Source organism: Erythrolamprus reginae, chromosome 2 (assembly GCF_031021105.1).
Source record: "Erythrolamprus reginae isolate rEryReg1 chromosome 2, rEryReg1.hap1, whole genome shotgun sequence".
NCBI classification, from domain to species: Eukaryota; Metazoa; Chordata; class Lepidosauria; order Squamata; family Dipsadidae; genus Erythrolamprus; species Erythrolamprus reginae.
Genome location: NC_091951.1, coordinates 1,550,875 through 1,571,764, shown reverse-complemented (window position 1 = coordinate 1,571,764; position 20,890 = coordinate 1,550,875). Strand labels below are relative to the sequence as shown.

General features: G+C 50.1%; 1 protein-coding gene and 2 pseudogenes across 1 annotated transcript; 2 read left to right on the top strand and 1 right to left on the bottom strand.

Annotated features, from left to right (window-relative positions):
* The first annotated feature begins 1,846 nt into the window (after nucleotides 1-1,846).
* On the top strand, nucleotides 1,847-6,994 carry LOC139162950 (H-2 class II histocompatibility antigen, E-S beta chain-like). The gene is made up of 6 exons (XM_070743862.1): nucleotides 1,847-1,989; nucleotides 2,805-3,077; nucleotides 5,394-5,675; nucleotides 5,828-5,941; nucleotides 6,132-6,155; nucleotides 6,613-6,994. The coding sequence occupies exons 1-6, from the start codon at nucleotides 1,905-1,907 to the stop codon at nucleotides 6,624-6,626; spliced, it is 792 nt and encodes a 263-aa protein (XP_070599963.1). The 5' UTR covers nucleotides 1,847-1,904; the 3' UTR covers nucleotides 6,627-6,994.
* A 2,759-nt stretch (nucleotides 6,995-9,753) lies between these two features.
* LOC139163002 (DLA class II histocompatibility antigen, DR-1 beta chain-like) lies at nucleotides 9,754-13,950 on the top strand (annotated as a pseudogene).
* Nucleotides 13,951-18,863: 4,913 nt separating this feature from the next.
* The window catches only part of LOC139162989 (zinc finger protein 721-like), a 35,633-nt pseudogene continuing 33,606 nt past the window's right edge, over nucleotides 18,864-20,890 (bottom strand).

Here is a 20,890-nt window from a genome sequence, read left to right as displayed (position 1 = left end):
GCTTCGATGAGTGTCCCACCAGAGTCTCTCTGGATCTGGGGCCCATTTTGTGTGACTGGGTGTGTGGAAACACACAATTGTGGGGCAGGTTCGGACTCTGCCTCCTCCTTCAGCTGCAGGTGGAGACCCAGTTCTGTCCTTCTGAGGCCGGTGTTGGGCCAGGGGGGAGTTTGACCCCTCCAGCCCCCTCCTCCATCCCAATGAAGGACTGAGGCCATCTCAGGATACAGGCCCTGTGGGACGTCTGCCTGCTGCAGCCGGGAGAGGGTTGGGGCTCTGAGCCCTGCCTGATCTGGCGTTTCATCCTCCGACAGCTGGCAGCTTCCCAGCCCCACCTGCCCTCACCTGGCTGAGAGATCCACCTGGCCAGCCTGAGGATGGGAGACCACCAGGAGGCATCTGGGCTACTGCATAGGCTGAAACTCCTCCAAGACAAGGAGGGGGAAGTTTCAGGGCCTCCTCGAACTCGCCTCCCTCGAAAGATCCACTTCCCATTCCTCTTTTAGCCTGGTCTGATCTCCATGAAACTCCCCCCCTCCCCCCTTGCTCAGTTCCTGCCGTTTGGAAGACAGTAATCAATCATATAAGCTGGAGCCAATTAACAAAGCTCAGTTCACAACACATGATTTCTATCCGTCTGTCACATCAGAAACAAGCAGCAGATGTTGGTCTCCTCAGCAACAATTATACACTAGGAAAACCAATTCACGATAAAAGCAAAATAACGAAGTCCCCAGAATCTCTATTAAAATTCCTGGTTCTTTTTATAAATTGTAACTGTATTGTTTGGTTTCATATACTGTCCACCCACCCACCCATCCACCCACCCACCCACCCACCCAAAATAATACTGACACCTTTTCCAAGGAAGAAAATCTGTTCGGAAACGTTTCCACTTTCACTTTCTCTTTTCCGCCCTTCTCATCCGAGGGAAAGAATCACCAGAGGGAGACTGTGGGTTTTGGGGGCAAAAACCGCCCCCCGATTCCCCTCGAGATCCAGACTGGATCCCGGGATCTGCTTTGGCAGGAAAAGGGGGATCCCCTCGACGCACCGGAAGAAAGAGAGAGATTCCTACACGATCGGGGTTGAGGCGCTTCGTCCAGACGTTGTGAGCGAGGGAGACGCGTGTTTCCAGGAAGGGAAGCGCCGTTTTCTCTGGGAAAGCCACCAGATCCCTCCGGAGATTCCCCTCTGAAGAGGGGGAGGGCCTGGGGAGAGGATCCGGCTGGGTGAGGAGGGATCCCCGCAGATCCTCTCCGCCTCTTCCTGCCCAGACTGCCAGCGGGGGGTTTTCCTGGCTTCCCTTCGGGGTGGGGGGAGGCTGTGACCCCCGAGTTCCAGCCATCCATGGGGCGGCGCCTCCCCCCTTGTCACCCGGGGCAGCTGCTGGGGGCTCCTTCCTTCCAGGCTGAGCAGGTGGGGGGAGCCCAGAAGAAGCCTTCCAGCTCCGGATCCACTCAGCCCTTCGGGAGTCTCCGCAGCTCCAGCCTGGGCGCCCTCTGGGCACTGGGGGAACTCAAAGGGCATCCAGTCCGCCCCTCCAGGCGCCCAGAGAAAGGGAGAGTGGGGGAGGATGATGGAGCCGGCATGAAGGAGCCCCCTAGAATACAGCCCCCCCCCCCAAGACTGAGCACGTCCCCCCTCCCCCTCCCTCCGCTCCTCTCTCGGCTTCGGACTATCTCCTGTATCGGGCGAAGTCAAGGGAGACTCTACCCGGAGACCGATGACGCTGCAGAAGGGAGAATTCCCATTGGAGCTCTTGCTCCTTCTGGACACGCCCAATGCCGAAGTCGGAGGAAAACTCCTCCCCCCAAACCAGACCCCCCGATTCCGCCTTTGGGGTTGGGAGCCTCCGCGTCTCTCTCCTCTCTCGGTCGAGCGCTGGTGGAGCCGCTTCATCCATGGCTTTGGTGGGGGTCGCCCTGGTGCTGCTGGTGGGGGCGCTGGCCCGCATCTCCGGAAGCGGAGGGGGGAAGGAGAGCCCCGGTAAGGAGGGGGAGGAGGGGGGGTGGGAAGGACCCCAGCAGTTGGGGGAGGAGAGAAAGCTTATGGGTCTCCAGAGCCTCCGACAGCCTCGATCTCTGCGTGGTCTGCTTCCCTTCCTCCCCACATGCCCCCCCAGGAGGATGGAGAGGGACCCCGTTCCCCGAGTGTAGCCGAGGGGGGGAGTCGCAGCCGGTCCCCTCCCTCGCCCCCCCCGCAGCGTCTGGGGCGGAGGGGGCTGCAGGGAAAGAGGAAGAGAAGCGAAAGCGAAAGAGGGAAACTGAGGCATTTTGACTTTTTCCAAAACGTTTTTCTTCTGAATCTCAAAATTGAGGCTTTGGGGGTCAGGCAGGAGGGGAGGTTCGGTCCCTTCTGGGGGGGGCGTGAATTTGGGGAGAAGGCTAAGAACCCCCCCCCTATGGGGAGCTGGAAGGGAGGGAGGAGGATCTGGGGGGCTCTGTGTGGCTCCTCCCACACTGCCTCCCTTTGAGAGGCACTTGGGAGGGGCTTCAGGGGGTCTTTGGGGGGGGACAAACTGGTGGGGCCCCCGAGAATCCCTCAAAGGTGGACTAAGGTTTCGGGGGGGGTAGAAGAAAAGTTGGGGCGACCCATGGAAGGTCCACCCCGCCCCCAAGAAGTCTCCCTCCCTCTCTAGGGCTGAGAGGGTTCCCTTTCCCTCCTCCAGGGGGCGTCCCCCACCAGTGTCTCCTCCCCTCCTTCTGTGGGTCCCTCCTCCTCCTCCACCAGCGGCTGGGAACGATGGGCCCTGGAGTCCCTCCTGACGGCCTTCCTCCTCCTCTTCCTCCCCTCCTTCGCAGCCCGTTTCTTGCACCAGACGAAGAACGAGTGCCGCTTCCTCAACGGGACGCAGCGGGTGAGGCTCCTGTACAGATACATCTACGACCGGCAGGAGATTGTCCGCTTCGACAGCGACCGCGGGGAGTTCGAGGCCGTCACGGAGTTGGGGAAGGTGGATGCGGACGCGTGGAACAGAGACAAGCTCATGCTGCAGTCCTGGAAGGCCGAAGTGGATCGCTTCTGCCGGAACAACTACGAGGTTTCCCAGAGCAATTCTGTGGTTGGCCGGAGAGGTGAGTCTGCGGGGTGGGGGGAGATTTTGGGAGAGGGGACCCCGCCCCCCCTTCCCTCCCTTTCCAAGGGGGATCCAGGCCTCTGAGAGGGATCTCCCAAGAGAATCCACGGAAGCCACTTGTGGTCTCCTTTCTCTGCCTTTTTCTTCTTCATTCCGAGTCATTTCCACTCCAATAAAGAAGCAACTTAGCAAAATAAATCAATGTATAAAATCAAATAAGCAAATTAAACCTATACATAAATAAAGCGGATTAAATGGAAACTGAAATAAAAATAATAAAATAACTTAAATTAATTAAATTTAAAATAATAAATGAAACAAAAAATAATAAAAAAAGTAAAATAAATCAATAAAATAATAATCTAAATAAAGAATAGAATAAATAATAAACTAAATAATTACAATAAATAAAGTATAAACAATAATAAATCAATAAATCTATAATCTAATAAATAACTGATCAATAAAAAATAAATAAAAATAAATAAATAAATAAAAACATGATAGGGGAACATAAAATGTACTTTGTAGTCCTGCTGTTTTAAATCCAGAGGCCTCTTATTTGTCTATTAAATTGAATTCCTGGAGGGGCAGAGGGAGAAAATAGGTATTTAAAAAGAAAGAAAGAAAATATCTTTTTCCCATCCAATTAAAATCTCCACAAACTCCCATCTGGCCAAATTGGAACCTGAAAACCTTCACACTGCAGTCTTGAAAATAAGGAGGTTTGTGGAATAGGCTATAAAAATAAAAATGTAAAAACGCCAAATTGCAGCTTTTGAATTTCCACTGATTTAAACTCTGATCCTTCTGTTTTCTTCTTAAAAGACTTTTTTTCTCACCCACAATTTGCATTTCCTGTTTTTTAAAAAAGGCCGTTTTCACTTTGTGAAGCCTCTGCCTTCATTGTCTTAGCAATTCCACAAAGGCCTTTAAGGTCCCCAGATGCAAATGGCATCAGCCTGAAATGCTGCTATTGGTCTGCAATCTGACCGGATCCCAGGTTGGAAGGACAGATGACCATCTCAAAAGTGGTTGTTTTTGAGCAGGACAGAATTTACGGTCAATCAGAAAATCTCTCAAGAGGAAACCAAACGGTTCTCAAAGGACTCTGGGCTGGAATGGGTCAATTGTGGACCCTCTGTACCCCCCTCCCCACCATTGATCCATCCAGGAGTTTTGCCATTTGGAACATTTGCTGAAGAAGGAGATCATGAGGGATCCCCTGCAAGGCTCTGCTGAGATCCTGGGACCCACCTGATCTCCTGAGCCTCCAACTACCCCCACTTTCCCTTTCCCCAAAAGATCCCCTCTGGATCCCTTCTCTCTTCTCTCCTCTCCTCTTGCTCCTTCTTTCTTTCTTTCTTTCTGCCATCTTGGTTGATCATCTTCATGGCTCCGCCCTCTCTCCTCCCCTCCACAACCTCTGCGTGAAGCCGCTGGGTGAGACTGTCCATCACCAGGGCTGGAGGTCTCCTCCGTATGCTGATGATATCTGTTCACATCTCCACCTCTGGGGACACAGGTGATGCTGAGGCTGTGGGGGGATCAATGGGGGATCAGAGGCTTCGGCTGGACCCTGGCAAGACCAAAGGGCTTTGGGTCCATGGGGCAACAACATGGGGGGACTTTAACCAACTTCCTTCTGGGTGGAGTTGCATTGTCCCAGAGACCCAGTTGGCAATTCTGGAGATTCTCCTGGATTCCTGAAGAGCATCTGGCAGTCACAGTTCAGAGAGTGTTCATAAGGCTTTGAGTCAGTCATGGTCACTTTGGCAAATAAATTTAACAAATAGATAAATTTACTAAACAAATGAACAAATGTTGTGGTAATACACCAAAATTAAAAGGGTGGTTTCATTTTCAACAATATTCCAGGAATCATCCGACTCGTGCTGTGTCTGTCCTTTCCGTCTCCTGCATTATTTCTTTCCACGTCCACCACATCTGGTAGAAGGTTCCATCCACCTCTGGGCGTTTCGGGAATTCTTTATGGAGACTGCAACTGATCCCAGTCACAAAGGATTTAGGAGAGGGTCTTCAGAGAGGGGCGGCATACAAATCTAATAAATTATTATTATGATGATGATGATGATGATGATTATTATTATTATTATTATTATTATTATTATTAATCTCCCCCCTTTCAGGATCCCTTTTGATTTCTTGCTGCAATTTATTTGGAAGATGACTCAAACACCAAAATACTTTTTTCAGGCGTGAAAAGGGGTCTTGGCCTGAACCAACCAACTGGGTCTTCTGTTCTGGTCCCTCCTGTGTCTCTCATGTGCCTCCTTCTCCTCCCTCCCTCCAGCCAAGCCCACCGTCACCATCTCCCCCACCAAGATGGACCCAACTTCCCCCAACACCATCCTCCTCTGCATAATGACGGGCTTTTACCCCATGGAGATCGAGGTCCAGTGGCTGAAGAACGGCCAGCCAGAGAAGGAGGGCGTGGCTTTTGGGGAGGACCTCCAGAACGGAGACTGGACCTACCAGCTCCAAGTGATGCTGGAGACCCAGCCCCAGCGGGGGGACATCTACACTTGCAAGGTGGAGCACGCCAGCCTGGAGGCCCCCATCACCGTCCAGTGGGGTAAGTCCCTCCGCTCCCACCCCTCCTGGAACCTGTCCTGCCCTGAGAAGGGGGAGAGACCCTCTCTGTGGTGGGGGGAGCCAGAATGGACCCTCCTGGGAGAAGGTGGGCCTGATCCTCCTGCTCAGGTGAGGCTCCTTCTCCTTCCCCAGAGCCCCGTTCCTCCCGCTCTGCCAGGGCCAAAATCTGGACGGGGATTATGGGGGCTGTGATAGGAGTGGCCTTCCTGGCTGTGGGGCTCTTCTCCTACCTGAAGGCCAAGAAAGGTGAGTCTGGGGGGCTGGAGGAGAGGTTGTGGGGAGGGGTTGTGGGGAGAAGTATTTTGGGGAACTTCTGTTCTTGGAGGGTTTATTAAGGGAAGATATTGCAAGTTATTATGGGCTATCGATGGGGAGGGGGTCCCTCTGAGTCCTCCAGCCCATGAAGGGTCCTGATTGGCTCTTTTTCTCCTTCCAGCAATTCCCATCCAACCACCTGCAGGTGAGTTTCTCCTCTTCCTCCCTCATCTCAGCCCCTCCTATAAATTATGGGTATTTTTCCTTTAATTTCTCAATTGTTCCTTTTTTAAAAGAAAACCTGCCTGAACAATATCTCTTCACCCCCCTGCCCCCCCTCTCGGTCCCAGGTGATCCTGCAGACTCGTTTGGGTTCATTAGTTGGACCCTTGACCAGCTGTTCCTCCTGACCCCCCCTTCTCCTTGTGACAGTTCACACAATTTCTGGCCATGTGACCCCAGGCTCCCCCCTTTCCTGCCCCCCATCTTAGCCCCATATTCCTTGTTCACATGAAGAATCGCAGCCTTTTGCTCCCTGGAATGGGCGGATTCTCTCTCTGTCTTTCTCTGCCTGTGGGGGCTGAAAGGGAAGAAAAATATGTTATTTGCAGTAAAAGTTTCTCCTTATATTCTGATTTTCTTCCCCTTCTCTTTTTCTGCAGCACTCGTGAATTAATCCTGCTGTCAACCTTCGCTATAGTTCTGCATCGTTTCTACGCTTGGTTGCCAATAGTTACGGGGAGGGGTCTTGGGTAATGGGGGGGAGGATGCAGGAGGCCCTGTGAAGTGGAATAAGTTTCATCTTCCTTGAAACCAGGTGACCTGAAGGAGACCGTTAGAAGTGACATTCCATAAATGCGAGGTGGGTGGAAGATGCCTCCACCTGGTGGTCATGGACACTAGGGATTGGCCAATCTCCAGAGGGGGGGGAGTCAACAGGGGGTTTGATCTACGCAGGTATCGCACCTTTTTCTCCAGTCTTTGCTTTGACCTTGACTGCTTTCAGTTCTGGTTTATGATAAATTCACTTTTGAACCTTGAAAAGGACCCTGAGTTTTATTCTTCTTAAATTCTGACTGTAGCAGCTGACACCTGCTCTCCGATGCACAAGGATTTATTTTTATTTCTTTGGTCTCTGATGATTCTTTGTCCTGTTTGCAAACTCTGAAAAATGGAGGCAGAAGGTGGGAAGTTGGGGGGAGGAGGAGAAGGGCAGCGTGGACCTTCTCTTGCTGAGGAAACACCCCCTCCCCACTTTCTTTCCTGTGAGGGAGGGGTGGAGACCATGTAGACTGTCCCCAGGGATGCTGGATAGACCTGTCAGTCAAGCCCCCTCGTGTCTCCTGGCTTTGAACCCACAGCAGCTTCATCTCCATCCTTCTTCCTACGAATCCCTTCCCTTCCCTTCGCTTTGCTGTGAAAGAAGAAACTCCAGATGTAGGAAAACCCTGGAATCCTCCGTTCCTTCCTCCTCTTCCTCCTCTCCCTGCCCCCACAGGAGGCCCCTCCCTCCGCTGCCTCTGGATCAACCATCCCGGCTACTTCAGGTCCAAAGCCAGAACTCATGTGGGAGGAGGGGGGCAGATCCAGGGAGGGGGAGGGGCTGGACCCCCTTGCTCTGCTCCCCCTCAAGGCCCCTTTGAGGAGCAGAAGGCCAGCAGGGACGGTCCTCCCTCGGCAACTGTGGGGAGCCATTGGGGGCACATGAGACTCCCCCTACATTCACCCAGCCATTTGAGCCATTTCTCTTCTTCCCAACTGGAGGGTCCTGCCACATTTTGTCAGCCAATGCCCCCCACCCCTTTTTTTGGAGTCTTTCGAATGGTGTATAGAGTCTCCTGCTTGATGGTATAAATGGTGGAGGCTCGAGGAAGATGTTGGACTAGATGATCTTTAAGAAATCCATCGGAAGCCATTCCTGGTGCAGAAGAAGCTTGACACAGAGGGGAAGACCAGCTCTGCAAGGGAGGAGGGGCTCCATGGTGCCGTCTTGAGTGGAAGACCCCTTCCTTCTCTCCAGCACCCCTAGATATCCCTGGACAGCCCCCCAACTGAGCATGCCCCCTCCAGAGCTGATCCAGACTGGTTCTGCAGGACTCCAGTGGCCTCAATCCCTGAGGCAGAATTTCCCCCTCCCCTCCGTCATTTGGGGTCTTGGGGTCCCCACAGGAAGAATCGGTCAGTGTGTGATTGTGGGAATTGTTGGAAACGCTGAGAAGATCTGGGCTCCAGTTGGCAATACCTCCTCTTGCAAGAGAGCCTGCAGGAACCCAAAGAAGGGACCACAGCAAATGCAGCAATTGGGGGAGGGGGCATCAGAGTGGACTTACTTAATGAAAAAAAGGAAACGCTTTTTTCAGTGTCATTGAAACTTCAGTCGCTACATGAACCGTTATAAGTCAAGGACTCCTTCCAGGGGGTCACAGGATGAAGGGGCTGCCCCACCTGGAGACTCAGCCATGGGGCGGAGGAGGGGAGTCCCTGAGCTGCCCTGATGAAGAATCCAGGCTTGTTGCCTGCTGGATCCTGGCCAGTTCCTCAGTTCCGCTTCGGAGGAGCCCAAGGCTTCAGGCTGGGGAAGCGAAGCCCAAGCACCTCTGCAGCTGTTGTGGGTTGCAGAAAGAAGAGCTGCTGCTGTGTGTGTGTGTGTGTGTGTTTGTAGTGCAGTTTTCAGGGAGAACTTCCCAGAAGTTCAAATCAATCAATCAATCAATCCAACAAACAAACAAACAAACAAACAAACAAATAAATAATTAATTAACAAATAAATAAATAAATAAATAAATAAATAAATAAATAAATAAATAAATAAATAAATAAATAAATAAATAAATAAATAAATAAATAAATAAATAAATAAATAAATTAAAAAAATCAAAATCTCACAGGGGGAAACATGGAAAGAGCCCAGAAGTTCTGCTTCGATGGGCATCCCACCAGAGTCTCTCTGGATCTGGGACCCATTTTGTGTGCCTGGGTGTGTGCAAACACACAATTCTGGGGCAGGTTCAGACTCTGCGTCCTCCTTCAGCTGCAGGTGGGGACCCAGTTCTGTCCTTCTGAGGCCGGTGTTGGGCCATGGCGAAGTTTGACCCCTCCAGCCCCCTCCCCCATCCCAGGAAAGGACTGAGGCCATCTCAGGACACAGGTCCTGTGGGATGTCTGCCTGCTGCAGCCGGGAGAGGGTTGGGGCTCTGAGCGCTGCCTGATGTGGTGTTTCATCCTCAGCCCTCAACAGCTGGCAGCTGCCCAGCCTCCCCCGCCCTCCCCTGGTTGACAGAGATCGGCCTGGCCAGCCTGAGGATGGGAGACCACCAGGAGGCATCTGGGCTACTGCATAGGCTGAAACTCCTCCAAGACAAGGAGGGGGAAGCTTCGGGCCCTCCTCGAACTCATTTATTATTTATTATTACCCTTGTCACCCGGGGCAGCTGCGGGGGGTTCCCTCCTTCCAGGCTGAGTGGGTGGGGGGAGCACAGAAGGACCCTACCAGCTCCGGATCCACTCGGCCCTTCAGGAGTCTCCGAAGCTCCAGCCTGTGTGCCCTCTGGGCACTGGGGAACCCAAAGGGCATCCAGTCCGCCCCTCCAGGCGCCCAGAGAAAGGGAGGGTGGGGGAGGATGATGGGGAGGGGGGTGCAAAAGGGAGTCCACGTTCCCCTCCGGAGCCGGCATGAAGGAGCCCCCTAGAATGCAGCCCCCCAAGACTGCGAACCTCCGCCCTCCCCTTCCCTCCGCTCCTCTCTCGGCTTCGGACTATCTCCTGTATCGGGCGAAGTGAAGGGACACTCTGCCCGGAGACCGATGACGCTGCCAAAGGGAGAATTCCCATTGGTGCTCCTGCTCCTCCTGGACACGCCCAATGCCGAAGTTCGAGGAAAACTCCTCCCCCCAATCCAGACCCAGCGATTCCGCCTGTGGGGTTGGGAGCCTCCGCGTCTCTCTCCTCTCTCGGTGAAGCTCTGGTGGGGCGCTTCATCCATGGCTTTGGTGGGGGTCGCCCTGGTGCTGCTGGTGGGGGCGCTGGCCCGGATCCCCGTAGCGGAGGGGGGAAGGAGAACCCCGGTAAGGAGGGGGCTGGGCGGGGGAGGGGGGAGGGGGGGAGAAAGCTTATGGGTCTCCAGAGCCTCCGACAGCCTTGATCTCTGCGTGGTCTCCTTCCCTTCCTCCCCACATGCCTCCCCCCGCAGGAGGAAGGAGAGGGACCCCCGTTCCCCGAATGTAGCCGAGGGGGGAGTCGCAGCTGGGCCCCTCCCTCGCCCCCCCAGCGTCTGGGTCGGAGGGGGCTGCAAGGGAAGAGGAAGGGAAGCGAAAGCGAAAGAGGGAAACTGAGGCATTTTCCAAAACGTTTTTCTTCTGAATCTCAAAATTGAGGCTCTGGGGGTCAGGCAAGAGGGGAGCTTCGGTCCCTTCTGGGGGAGACCCTGAGTTTGGGGAGGAGGCCAGGAACCCCCCATAGCTCCCCCGGCTCTATGGGGACCTGGGAGGGATGAGGATCTGGGGGGCAAAGAGTGGCTCACCCCAAACTGCCCCCCTTTATGAGGGGGACTGGAGACCCTCCCTTTGAGACTCTTGGGCAGGGGCTGCAGGGGGTCTTTTGGGGGAGGGGAAACGAGTGTGACGAAGGCTGTGAGTTGGGCTGCAGTTTGGGGGGCAAGAAGAAAAGGTGGGGTGATCCAGGGAAGTTGTGGGTTGAAGGACTGGCAGACCCCTGGAGGGTCAGCCTAGATGTCCTCCTTGTGCCCCCTCCCCATACTCCCCTCTCCCACATGGAAGAGAGAGAGGGGAAGGTGTTGAGATGAGCCTCCCCCCAGTCTCGAAAATTCCCCCAGCCCCTCCCCCATCCTTCAGGTCGCTTTCGATCCAGCCTTTTCCCTCCTCCCCTCCCCCTCTTTGTCTCCTCCCCTCCCCCTTTCTTCCCTCCCCCCTCTGCAGACCCTCCCCAAGAAGTCTCCTTCCCTCTCTAGGGCTGAGAGGGTTCCCTTTCCCTCCTCCGGGGGGCGTCCCCCAGCAGTCTCTCCTCCCCTCCCCTTCTTCCGTGAGACCCTCCTCCTCCTCCACCAGCGGCTGGGAACGATGGGCCCTGGGGTCCCTCCTGACGGCCTCCCTCCTCCTCCCCCTCCCCCCTTTTGCAGCCCATTTCCTGCACCAGCATAAGCCCGAGTGCCGCTTCCTGAACGGGACGCAGCGGGTGAGATACCTGGAGAGGTACATCTACGACCGGCAGGAGTTCGCCCGCTTCGACAGCGACCGCGGGGAGTTCGAGGCCGTCACGGAGTTGGGGAAGGTGACTGCGGACACATGGAACAGAGACAAGTTCATCCTGCAGGATTTCAAGGCCGCTGTGGATTCCTTCTGCCGGTACAACTACGGGGTTGCCCAGAGCATTTCTGTGGTTGGCCGGAGAGGTGAGTGGGGGGGGGGGGAGATTTTGGGAGAGGGGATCCCGCCCCCCTTCCCTTTCCAAGGGGGGTCCAGGCCTCTGAGAGGAATCTCCCAAGAGAATCCACGGAAGCCCCTTGTGGTCTCCTTTCTCTGCCTTTTTCTTCTTCATTCCGAGTCATTTCCACTCCAACATCTTTTAAATCAATAAATAAGCAACTAAGTGAAATAAATAAATGTATAAAATTAAATAAGCAAATTAAACCTATAAATAAATAAATAAATAAATAAAGACTGATTAAATGGAAACAAACAAAAAATAATAAAATAACTTAAATTAATTTAATTTAAAATTATAAATGAAATAAAAAATAATAAAGTAAAATAAGTAATAAAATAATAATCTAAATAAAGAATAGAATAAATAAAAAACTAAATAATTACAATAAATAAGGTATAAACAAGTCTGCAGAGAGGGGCGGCACACAAATCTAATGAATAAATAAATCATATAATATAATACAATACAATACAATATAATATAATAAATAATTGATAAATAAAAAATAAATAAATAACAATAAATAAATAAAAATATGATAGGGGAACATAAAATGTACTTTGTAGTCCTGCTGTTTTAAATCCAGAGGCCTCTTATTTGTCTATTAAATGGAATTCCTGGAGGGGCGGAGGGAGAAAGTAGGTATTTAAAAAGAAAGAAAGAAAATATATTTTCCCCATACAATTAAAATCTCCAGCAACTCCCATCTGGCCAAATTGGAACCTCAAAACCTTCACATAAAAATGTGAAAATAAGGAGGTTTGTGGAATAGGCTATAAAAACAAAAATGTAAAAATGCCAAATTTCAGCTTTTGAATTTCCACTGATTTAAAATCTGATCCTTCCGTTTTCTTGTTCAAAGTCATTTTTTTCTCACCCAAAATTTGCATTTCTCGTTCTTTAAAGAAAGGCCCTGCCACTGCCTTCTTTTTTTAGCAATTCCACAAAGGCCTTTAAGGTCCCCAGATACAAATGGGATCAGCCTGGAAAACACAACAACCCACACCTGAAATGTTGTCTGCAACCCAACCAGATCCCAGGTTGGGACGATGGGATCCGTTTACAAAACAAGTGAACAAATGTTGGGGAAATACACCAAAATTAAAAGTGTGGTTTCATTTTCAACATGATCCCAGAAATCCTCCGACTCGTGCTGCGTCTGTCCTTTCCGTCTCCTGCGTTATTTCTCTCCACGTCCACCACATCTGGCAGAAGGTCCCTTCCACCTCTGGGCGTTTCCAGCATTTATCCCGGTCAGACTTGCCTCTTTCGGGAATTCTTTTATGTAGAATGCAACTGATCCCAGTCACACAAAAATTAAACTTTTTAAAATTTATTTCATTTATTTATTTTAATTAGATTTGTAGGCCCTCTTTCAGGATCCCTTTTGATTTCTTGCTGCAATCTACTTTGGAAGATGACTCAAAACACAAAATACTTTTTTCAGGAGGGAAAAGGGATCTTGGCCTGAACCAACCAACTGGGTCTTCTGTTCTGGGCCCTCCTGTGTCTCTCATGTGCCTCCTTCTCCTCCCTCCCTCCAGCCAAGCCCACGGTCACCATCTCCCCCACCAAGATGGACCCAACTTCCCCCAACATCATCCTCCTCTGCATAATGACGGGCTTTTACCCCGTGGAGATCGAGGTCCAGTGGCTGAAGAACGGCCAGCCGGAGAAGGAAGGCGTGGCCTTTGGGGAGGAGCTCCAGAACGGAGACTGGACCTACCAGCTCCAAGTGATGCTGGAGACCCAGCCCCAGCGGGGGGACGTCTACACTTGCAAGGTGGAGCACGCCAGCCTGGAGGCCCCCATCATCGTCCAGTGGGGTAAGCCCCTCCCCTCCCACCCCTCCTGGAACCTGTCCTGCCCTGAGAAGGGGGAGAGACCCTCTCTGTGGTGGGGGGAGCCAGAATGGACCCTCCTGGGGGAAGGTGGACCCGATCCTCCTGCTCAGGTGAGGCTCCTTCTCCTTCCCCAGAGCCCCGTTCCTCCCGCTCTGCCAGGGCCAAAATCTGGACGGGGATTATGGGGGCTGTGATAGGAGTGGCCTTCCTGGCTGTGGGGCTCTTCTCCTACCTGAAGGCCAAGAAAGGTGAGTCTGGGGGGCTGGAGGAAGGGTTGTGGGGAGGGGACCATCTAGGGGAGGCCTCTCATCAACCTTAGCGGGTGGCCAAGAGGGTCCCCTTGAGAAATATTTTGGGGAACTTCTGTTCTTGGAGGGGCTATTATGGGGAGATTGTGCAACCTATTATGGGCTATCGGAGGGGAAGGAGTTGCTCTGAGTCCTCCAGCCCATGAAGGGTCCTGATTGGCTCTTTTTCTCCTTCCAGCAATTCCCATCCAACCACCTGCAGGTGAGTTTCTCCTCTTCCTCCCTCATCTCAGCCCCTCCTATAAATTATCAATATTTTTGTTTAATTTCTCAATTGTTCCTTTTTTAAAAGAAAACCTGCCTGAACAATATCTCTTTGATGTGGATACAGCAAAATCTTTGGAGTTTATGCAGCTTTTCCTTACAGAGACCTGAAAAAGTATTGCAATCCAAAACAAAAACACAGACAAACGCTTAAAATCTTTCCCATAATTTTTCCATGTTTTGGGAAACTGCAAAAGGGAAGGGAAGGAGGGGGGGGGCATTCCTTCCCTTTCCTCCCTCGGGGAAGGAGCCCCCCAGCATTTTGGAAGTGAGCCACCCCTTCTGTTAGGCTCACTGGGGGTGGGGGGAGGTTCCTGGGGGTGTTCAGGCATGGGGACAAATTCCCCCCCTGTGGCTGCTTTAAAAGGGGGGAGTCCCACACTACTCTGCACTGTGGGATTAGAGGCCACTTCAGCCAATGGCAGGAGATCTGCCCAGCTGAACTGCTGATAATAAACATAGCATCTTCTCAGGTATTGTTCTGTCATTGAGTTTGCTCGTTCTACAGCTCCATCCGTCCTCAGATGGAAGGTGGAGCTAAGCCCTTGAGATGCCCCTTCTTCACTGAATGGACCCCCTCCAAAACTTCCCCATGAACTGCACCCCCCACCTCCCCAGTCCCAGATGATCCTTCTTGGCCCCCCATGCAGACCCTTGACAGGCTGTTCCTCCTGACACCCCCCCTTCTCCTTGTGACAGTTCACACAATTTCAGGCCATGTGACCCACTTTGCTGCCCCCCCATCTTAGCCCCATATTCCTTGTTCACATGAAGAATCGCAGCCTTTTTCTCCCTGGAATGGGCGGATTCTGTCTCTGTCTTTCTCTGCCTGTGGGGGCTGAAAGGGAAGAAAAATATGTTATTTGCAATAAAAGTTTCTCCTTATATTCTGATTTTCTTCCCCTTCTCTTTTTCTGCAGCACTCGTGAATTAATCCTGCTGTCAACCTTCGCTATAATTCTGCATCATTTCTACGCTTGGTTGCCAATAGTTACCGGGAGGGGTCTTGGGTAATGGGGGGGAGGATGCAGGAGGCCCTGTGAAGTGGAATAAGTTTCCTCTTCCTTGAAACCAGGGGACCTGAAGGAGACCGTTAGAAGTTACATTCCATATATGTGAGATGGGGTGAAGATGCCTCCACCTGATGGTCATGGACACTAGGGATTGGCCAATCTCCAGAGGGGGGGGGTCAAAAGGGGGTTTGATCTACGCAGGTATCGCACCTTTTTCTCCAGTCTTTGCTTTCACCTTGACTGCTTTCAGTTCTGGTTTATGATAAATTCACTTTTGAACCTTGAAAAGGACTCTGAGTTTTATTCGTCTTAAATTCTGACTGTAGCAGCCGACACCTGCTCTCCGATGCAACAGGATTTATTTTTATTTCTTTGGTCTCTGATGATTCTTTGTCCTGTTTGGAAACTCTGAAAAATGGAGGCAGAAGGTGGGAAGTTGGGGGCAGGAGGAGAAGGGCAGCGTGGACCTTCTCTTGCTGTGAACAGACCCCTCCCCACTTTCTTTCCTGTGAGGGAGGGGTGGAGACCATGTAGACTGTCCCCAGGGATGCTGGGCAGACCTGTCAGTCAAGCCCCCTCCTGTCTCCTGGCTTTGAACCCACAGCAGCTTCATCTCCATCATTCTTCCTACGAATCCCTTCCCTTCCCTTCGCTTTGCTGTGAAAGAATAAACTTCAGATGTAGGAAAACCCTGGAATCCTTCGTTCCTTCCTCCTCTTCCTCCTCCTCCCTGCCCCCACAGGAGGCCCCTCCCTCCGCTGCCTCTGGATCAACCATCCCGGCTACTTCGGGTCCAAAGCCAGAACTGATGTGGGAGGAGGGGGGGCAGATCCAGGGAGGGGGAGGGGCTGGACCACCTTGCTCTGCTCCCCCTCAAGCCCCCTTTGAGGAGCAGAAGGCCAGCAGGGACGGTCCTCCCTCGGCAATTGTGGGGAGCCATTGGGGGCACCCGAGACTCCCCCTACGTTCACCCAGCCATTTGAGCCATTTCTCTTCCTCCCAACTGGAGGGCCCTGCCCCATTTTGTCAGCAAATGCCCCCCTCCCCTTTTTTGGGGACTCTTTCGAATGGTGTATGGAGTCTCCTGCTGATGGTATAAATGGTGAAGGCTCGAGGAAGGGGTTGGACTAGATGACCTTTAAGAAATCCACCGGAAACCATTCCTGGTGCAGAAGAAGCTTGAGACAGAGGGGAAGACCAACTCTGCAAGGGAGGGAGGGGCTCCATTGTGCCGTCTTGAGTGGAAGACCCCTTCCTTCTCTCCAGCACCCCTAGATATCCCTGGACAGCCCCCCAACCGAGCCTGCCCCCCCCCCCAGAGCTGATCCAGATAGGTTGTGCAGGACTCCAGTGGCCTCGATCCTTGAGGTGGAATTTCCCCCTCCCCTCCCTCATTTGGGGTCTTGGGGTCCCCACAGGAAGAATCAGTCAGTGTGGGATTGTAGGAATTGTTGGAAACTCTGAGAAGATCTGGGCTCCGGTTGGCAATACCTCCTCTTGCAAGAGAGCCTGCAGGAACCCGAAGAAGGGACCACAACAAATGCACCAATGGGGGGGGGCATCAGAGTGGACATCCCTAAGAGAAAAAATAAAGGCCTGTGTTGATGGCAGATGATCCATTGTTCAGGGGAACTGAAAGAGCCGTTTCCAAAATGGACAATCAAACTAAGGTGGTTGGTTGTTTCCCAGGAGCATCTACCAAAGACGGGACTGAGGAGCTTAGAGAAATATTGAGGCCCACAGATTATTCTTCCTTCTCCCTCTTTCCTGTGGGGTGGGAGGATAAAGTCCCTGGAAACGATGCCAAGAGACTCGGAGCAGGAGGGCCCAGTGGGAGCCACAGAGATGGGGGCACAGGGGGGTTTTCTCTTCCACTCTCCCAATAAAGGGAACCACCCAAGGAGGGAAGGCAGCACCTTGGAAGTCGAGCCTGATGGTTCTCTCGAGGGAAATTGGGAGCCACCTTTGTCACTGCCATTGCAACTTCAGTTGCTACAGGAACCGTCAAGGACTCCTTGCAGTGGGTGACAGGACAAAGGGGCTGCCCCACCTGGAGACTCAGCCATGGGGCAGAGGAGGAGAGTACCTGAGCTGCCGGGATGAAGAATCCAGGCTTGTTGCCTGCTGGATCCTGGCCAGTTCCTCAGTTCCGCTTCGGAGGAGCCCAGCGCTTCAGGCTGGGGAAGCGAAGTCCAAGCGCCTCTGCAGCTGTTGGGGCTTGAAGAAAGAAGAGCTGCTCTCTCTCTCTCTCTCTGTGTGTGTGTGTGTGTGTGTAGTGTGGGTGTCAGGAAAAACTTAAGAGAAAATCAAAGTTGGGGCAGAGAACAAAAGTGGGAGGGGGGCTGCAACTCAAGGGGGGTTCAGGACAGTCTCTCCACGATTCTCAGCTAGACTTTTCTCTATGTACATGGTGGGGTGGATTAGATGTCCGCTTTGGTCCCCAAACTGCCCGGGGGGGGGGGATGGGATGGGACGGTCCTTCTCTGAAAGGGGCTTCCGCGTTCTTTTTAGTTAGGCAAGACCCATTTATTTATTTATTTATATTTATTTATTAAATTTGTATGCCACCCCTCTCCGCAGACTCTATGTTGCCAGGCATGGGGCAAATAATACATGCCCCCCCCCCACTTTCTGACCATTAAATGTTACGTGTGGATGTAATTGAATAAATAGACTGCTTTTTAAGTTGTTGTTGTTGTTGTTATTATTATTATTATTATTATTGGATTTGTATGCCGCCCCTCTCCGCAGACTCTATCTTACCAGGCATGGGGCAACTAGTACATGCCCCCCCCACTTTCTGACCATTAAATGTTACGTGTGGATGTAATTGAATAAATTGACTGTTTTTAAGTTATTATTATTATTATTATTATTATTATTATTATTATTATTATTATTATTATTATTATTATTATTATTGGATTTGTATGCCGCCCCTCTCCGCAGACTCTATGTTGCCAGGCATGGGGTAAATAGTACATGCCCCCACCCCACTTTCTGACCATTAAATGTTACGTGTGGATGTAATTGAATAAATTGACTGTTTTTTAAGTTATTATTATTATTATTTATTGGATTTGTATGCCGCCCCTCTCCGCAGACTCTATGTTGCCAGGCATGGGGTAAATAGTACATGCCCCCACCCCACTTTCTGACCATTAAATGTTAGGTGTGGATGTAATTGAATAAATTGACTGTTTTTTAAGTTGTTGTTGTTGTTGTTATTATTATTATTATTATTATTATTATTATTATTATTATTATTATTATTATTGGATTTGTATGCCGCCCCTCTCCGCAGACTCGGGGTGGCTAACAGCAATGATAAAAAACAACATGTAACAATACAATTTAATAAAACAACTGAAAACCCTTATTATAAAAACGAAACATACACACAAACATACCATACATAACTTGTAATGGCCTAGGGGAAGGAATATCCTAACTCCCCCATGCCTGGCAACAAAGGTGGGTCTTGAGTAATTTGCAAAAGACAAGGAGGGTGGGGGCCGTTCTAATCTCTGGGGGGGGTTGATTCCAGAGGGCCAGGGCCGCCACAGAGAAGGCTCTTGCCCTGTGTAAGCAAAACGACATTGTTTGGTCGACAGGACCCGGAGAAGGCCAACTCTCTGGGACCTTATCGGCCGCTGGGATTTGTGCGGTAGAAGGCGGTTCCGGATGTATTCTGGGATTTTAGCTTATAATTTTTAACTACAGTGATTCCTCATCTTACAAACTTAATTGATTCCGTGACCAGGTTCGTAAGATGAAAAGTTCGAAGACGAAGCAATTTTCCCCATAACGAGGGATTCGTATCATGAGGTACCACTATACATTTCCAGTGTGGGGTTTTGTTTTTTTTGTTCTTCATAATAAGACCATTTGCATCTGGGAACATTAACAATCTTTGTGTATTAGCTTAAAAAAAGGCAGCGGTTTTACAAAGTGAAAACCGTGACTTGTTTCTTTGAGCAAGAAATGCAAATGGATCAGAAAAAATATTTCAGCAAGAAAATGGATGGAGCATTTTTAAATAAGTGGAAATTGAAAAGTTTCAATTTGACATTTTATTGAAAATACCTTCAACTTCTGTAGATTACATTTAGCAGTTGATTCACTAAAATGAGGACCCAGATTGCTCGGGACAAGATGCTGACTTTGTAAACTGCTCAAAGATAAAGTGGTAGAGCATTGTAGAGTAGTAAAGAAATCTAAGTGGAATTGCTATTGCTATATAGTTTCTTCCGACTATGGATCCTTTTATGAGAGGATAGAGATCTAATCTGAGTAAAGATCTTTCCACACTCCATGCATTTATATGGTTTCTCCCCTGTGTGAATCCTTTTATGGGAAAAAAGTGACTTGCTATGAGCAAAAGTCTTTCCACACTCCATGCACTTATACGGCTTCTCCCCTGTGTGGATCACCTTATGGGAAGTAAGAGAATTATTATGAGCAAAGGTCTTTCCACATTCCATGCATTTAAATGGCTTCTCCCCTGTATGGATCCTCTTATGGGAAGTAAGAGAATTATTATGAGCAAAGGTCTTTCCACATTCCATACATTTATACAGCTTCTCCCCTGTGTGGATCATTTTATGGGTATTAAGTGCACTGCTCTGAGCAAAGGTCTTTCCACACTCCATGCATTCATACGGCTTCTCACCTGTGTGGATCCTTTGGTGGTAAATAAAATAATCTCTTCGAGCAAAGGTCCTTCCACACTCCATGCATTTATACGGCTTCTCCCCTGTGTGGATCCTTTTATGGGAAGTAAGTGTAGTGCTGTGAGCAAAGGTCTTTCCACACTCAATGCATTTATACGGCTTCTCCCCAGTGTGGATCCTTTTATGGGAAGTAAGAAAATTATTATGAGCAAAGGTCTTTCCACATTCCATACATTCATATGGCTTCTCACCTGTGTGGATCCTTTGGTGTTAAATAAAATAATCTCTTCGAGCAAAGGTCCTTCCACACTCCATGCATTTATACGGCTTCTCCCCAGTGTGGATCCTTTTATGGGAAGTAAGATCTTTGCTCTGAGCAAAGGACCTTCCACACCCCATGCATTTATATGGCTTCTCCCCTGTGTGGATCCTTTTATGGGAAATAAGTGCACTACTTTGAGCAAAAGTCTTTCCACACTCCATGCATTTATACGGCTTCTCCCCTGTGTGGATCCTTTTATGGGAATGAAGTGCACTACTTTGAGCAAAAGTCTTTCCACATTCCATGCATTTATACGGCTTCTCCCCTGTGTGGATCCTTTGGTGGTAAATAAATTGATCTCTTCGAGCAAAGGTCCTTCCACTCTCCATGCATTCATACTGCTTCTCCCCTGTGTGGATCCTCTTATGGAAAATAAGAGAATTACTATGAGCAAAGGTCTTTCCACACTCCATGCATTTATACGGCTTCTCCCCTGTGTGGATCCTTTTATGGGAATGAAGTGCACTACTTTGAGCAAAAGTCTTTCCACATTCCATGCATTTATATGGCTTCTCCCCTGTGTGGATCCTTTGGTGGTAAATAAATTGATCTCTTCGAGCAAAGGTCCTTCCACTCTCCATGCATTCATACTGCTTCTCCCCTGTGTGGATCCTCTTATGGAAAATAAGAGAATTACTATGAGCAAAGGTCTTTCCACACTCCATGCATTTATACGGCTTCTCCCCTGTGTGGATCCTTTTGTGGATAGTAAGTTGCCCCCTTGTTTTAAAAATTTTTCCACATTTCAAACATTTATAAGGTTTTTCTTTTGTGTCGATCGCTTTTTGGGATGTCAGGTAGTTACTTCCAAGAGAAAGAATGGATGTCCCATTGTAATTTTGTCCATTGTGTCTTCTTATAACATCTTCTCCTTTGTTTTGGGTGAAATAGTTTTCATTTACTTGTATTTTAGCTCTGATTAGCTTCACACTTTTCCCAATATATTTTTTCTTGATTTTCTCTTGTTGCACAAGTATGTCTTTCATCGGAGCATCAGATGAGTTTTTTTCCTGATTGCAATCCTTTGACTGGTTTCTTTTGGGGCTTTCGGATTCCATTGGAATTCCAAACTTC

Bases quoted from the DNA above. Each gene is read 5' to 3' on its own strand.
- LOC139162950 (XM_070743862.1), top strand. From the start codon at position 1,905: ATGGCTTTGGTGGGGGTCGCCCTGGTGCTGCTGGTGGGGGCGCTGGCC. The intron at 1,990-2,804 runs GTAAGGAGGGGG...CCTCCTTCGCAG, and splicing joins AGGGGGGAAGGAGAGCCCCG to CCCGTTTCTTGCACCAGACG. The intron at 3,078-5,393 runs GTGAGTCTGCGG...CCCTCCCTCCAG, and splicing joins TTCTGTGGTTGGCCGGAGAG to CCAAGCCCACCGTCACCATC.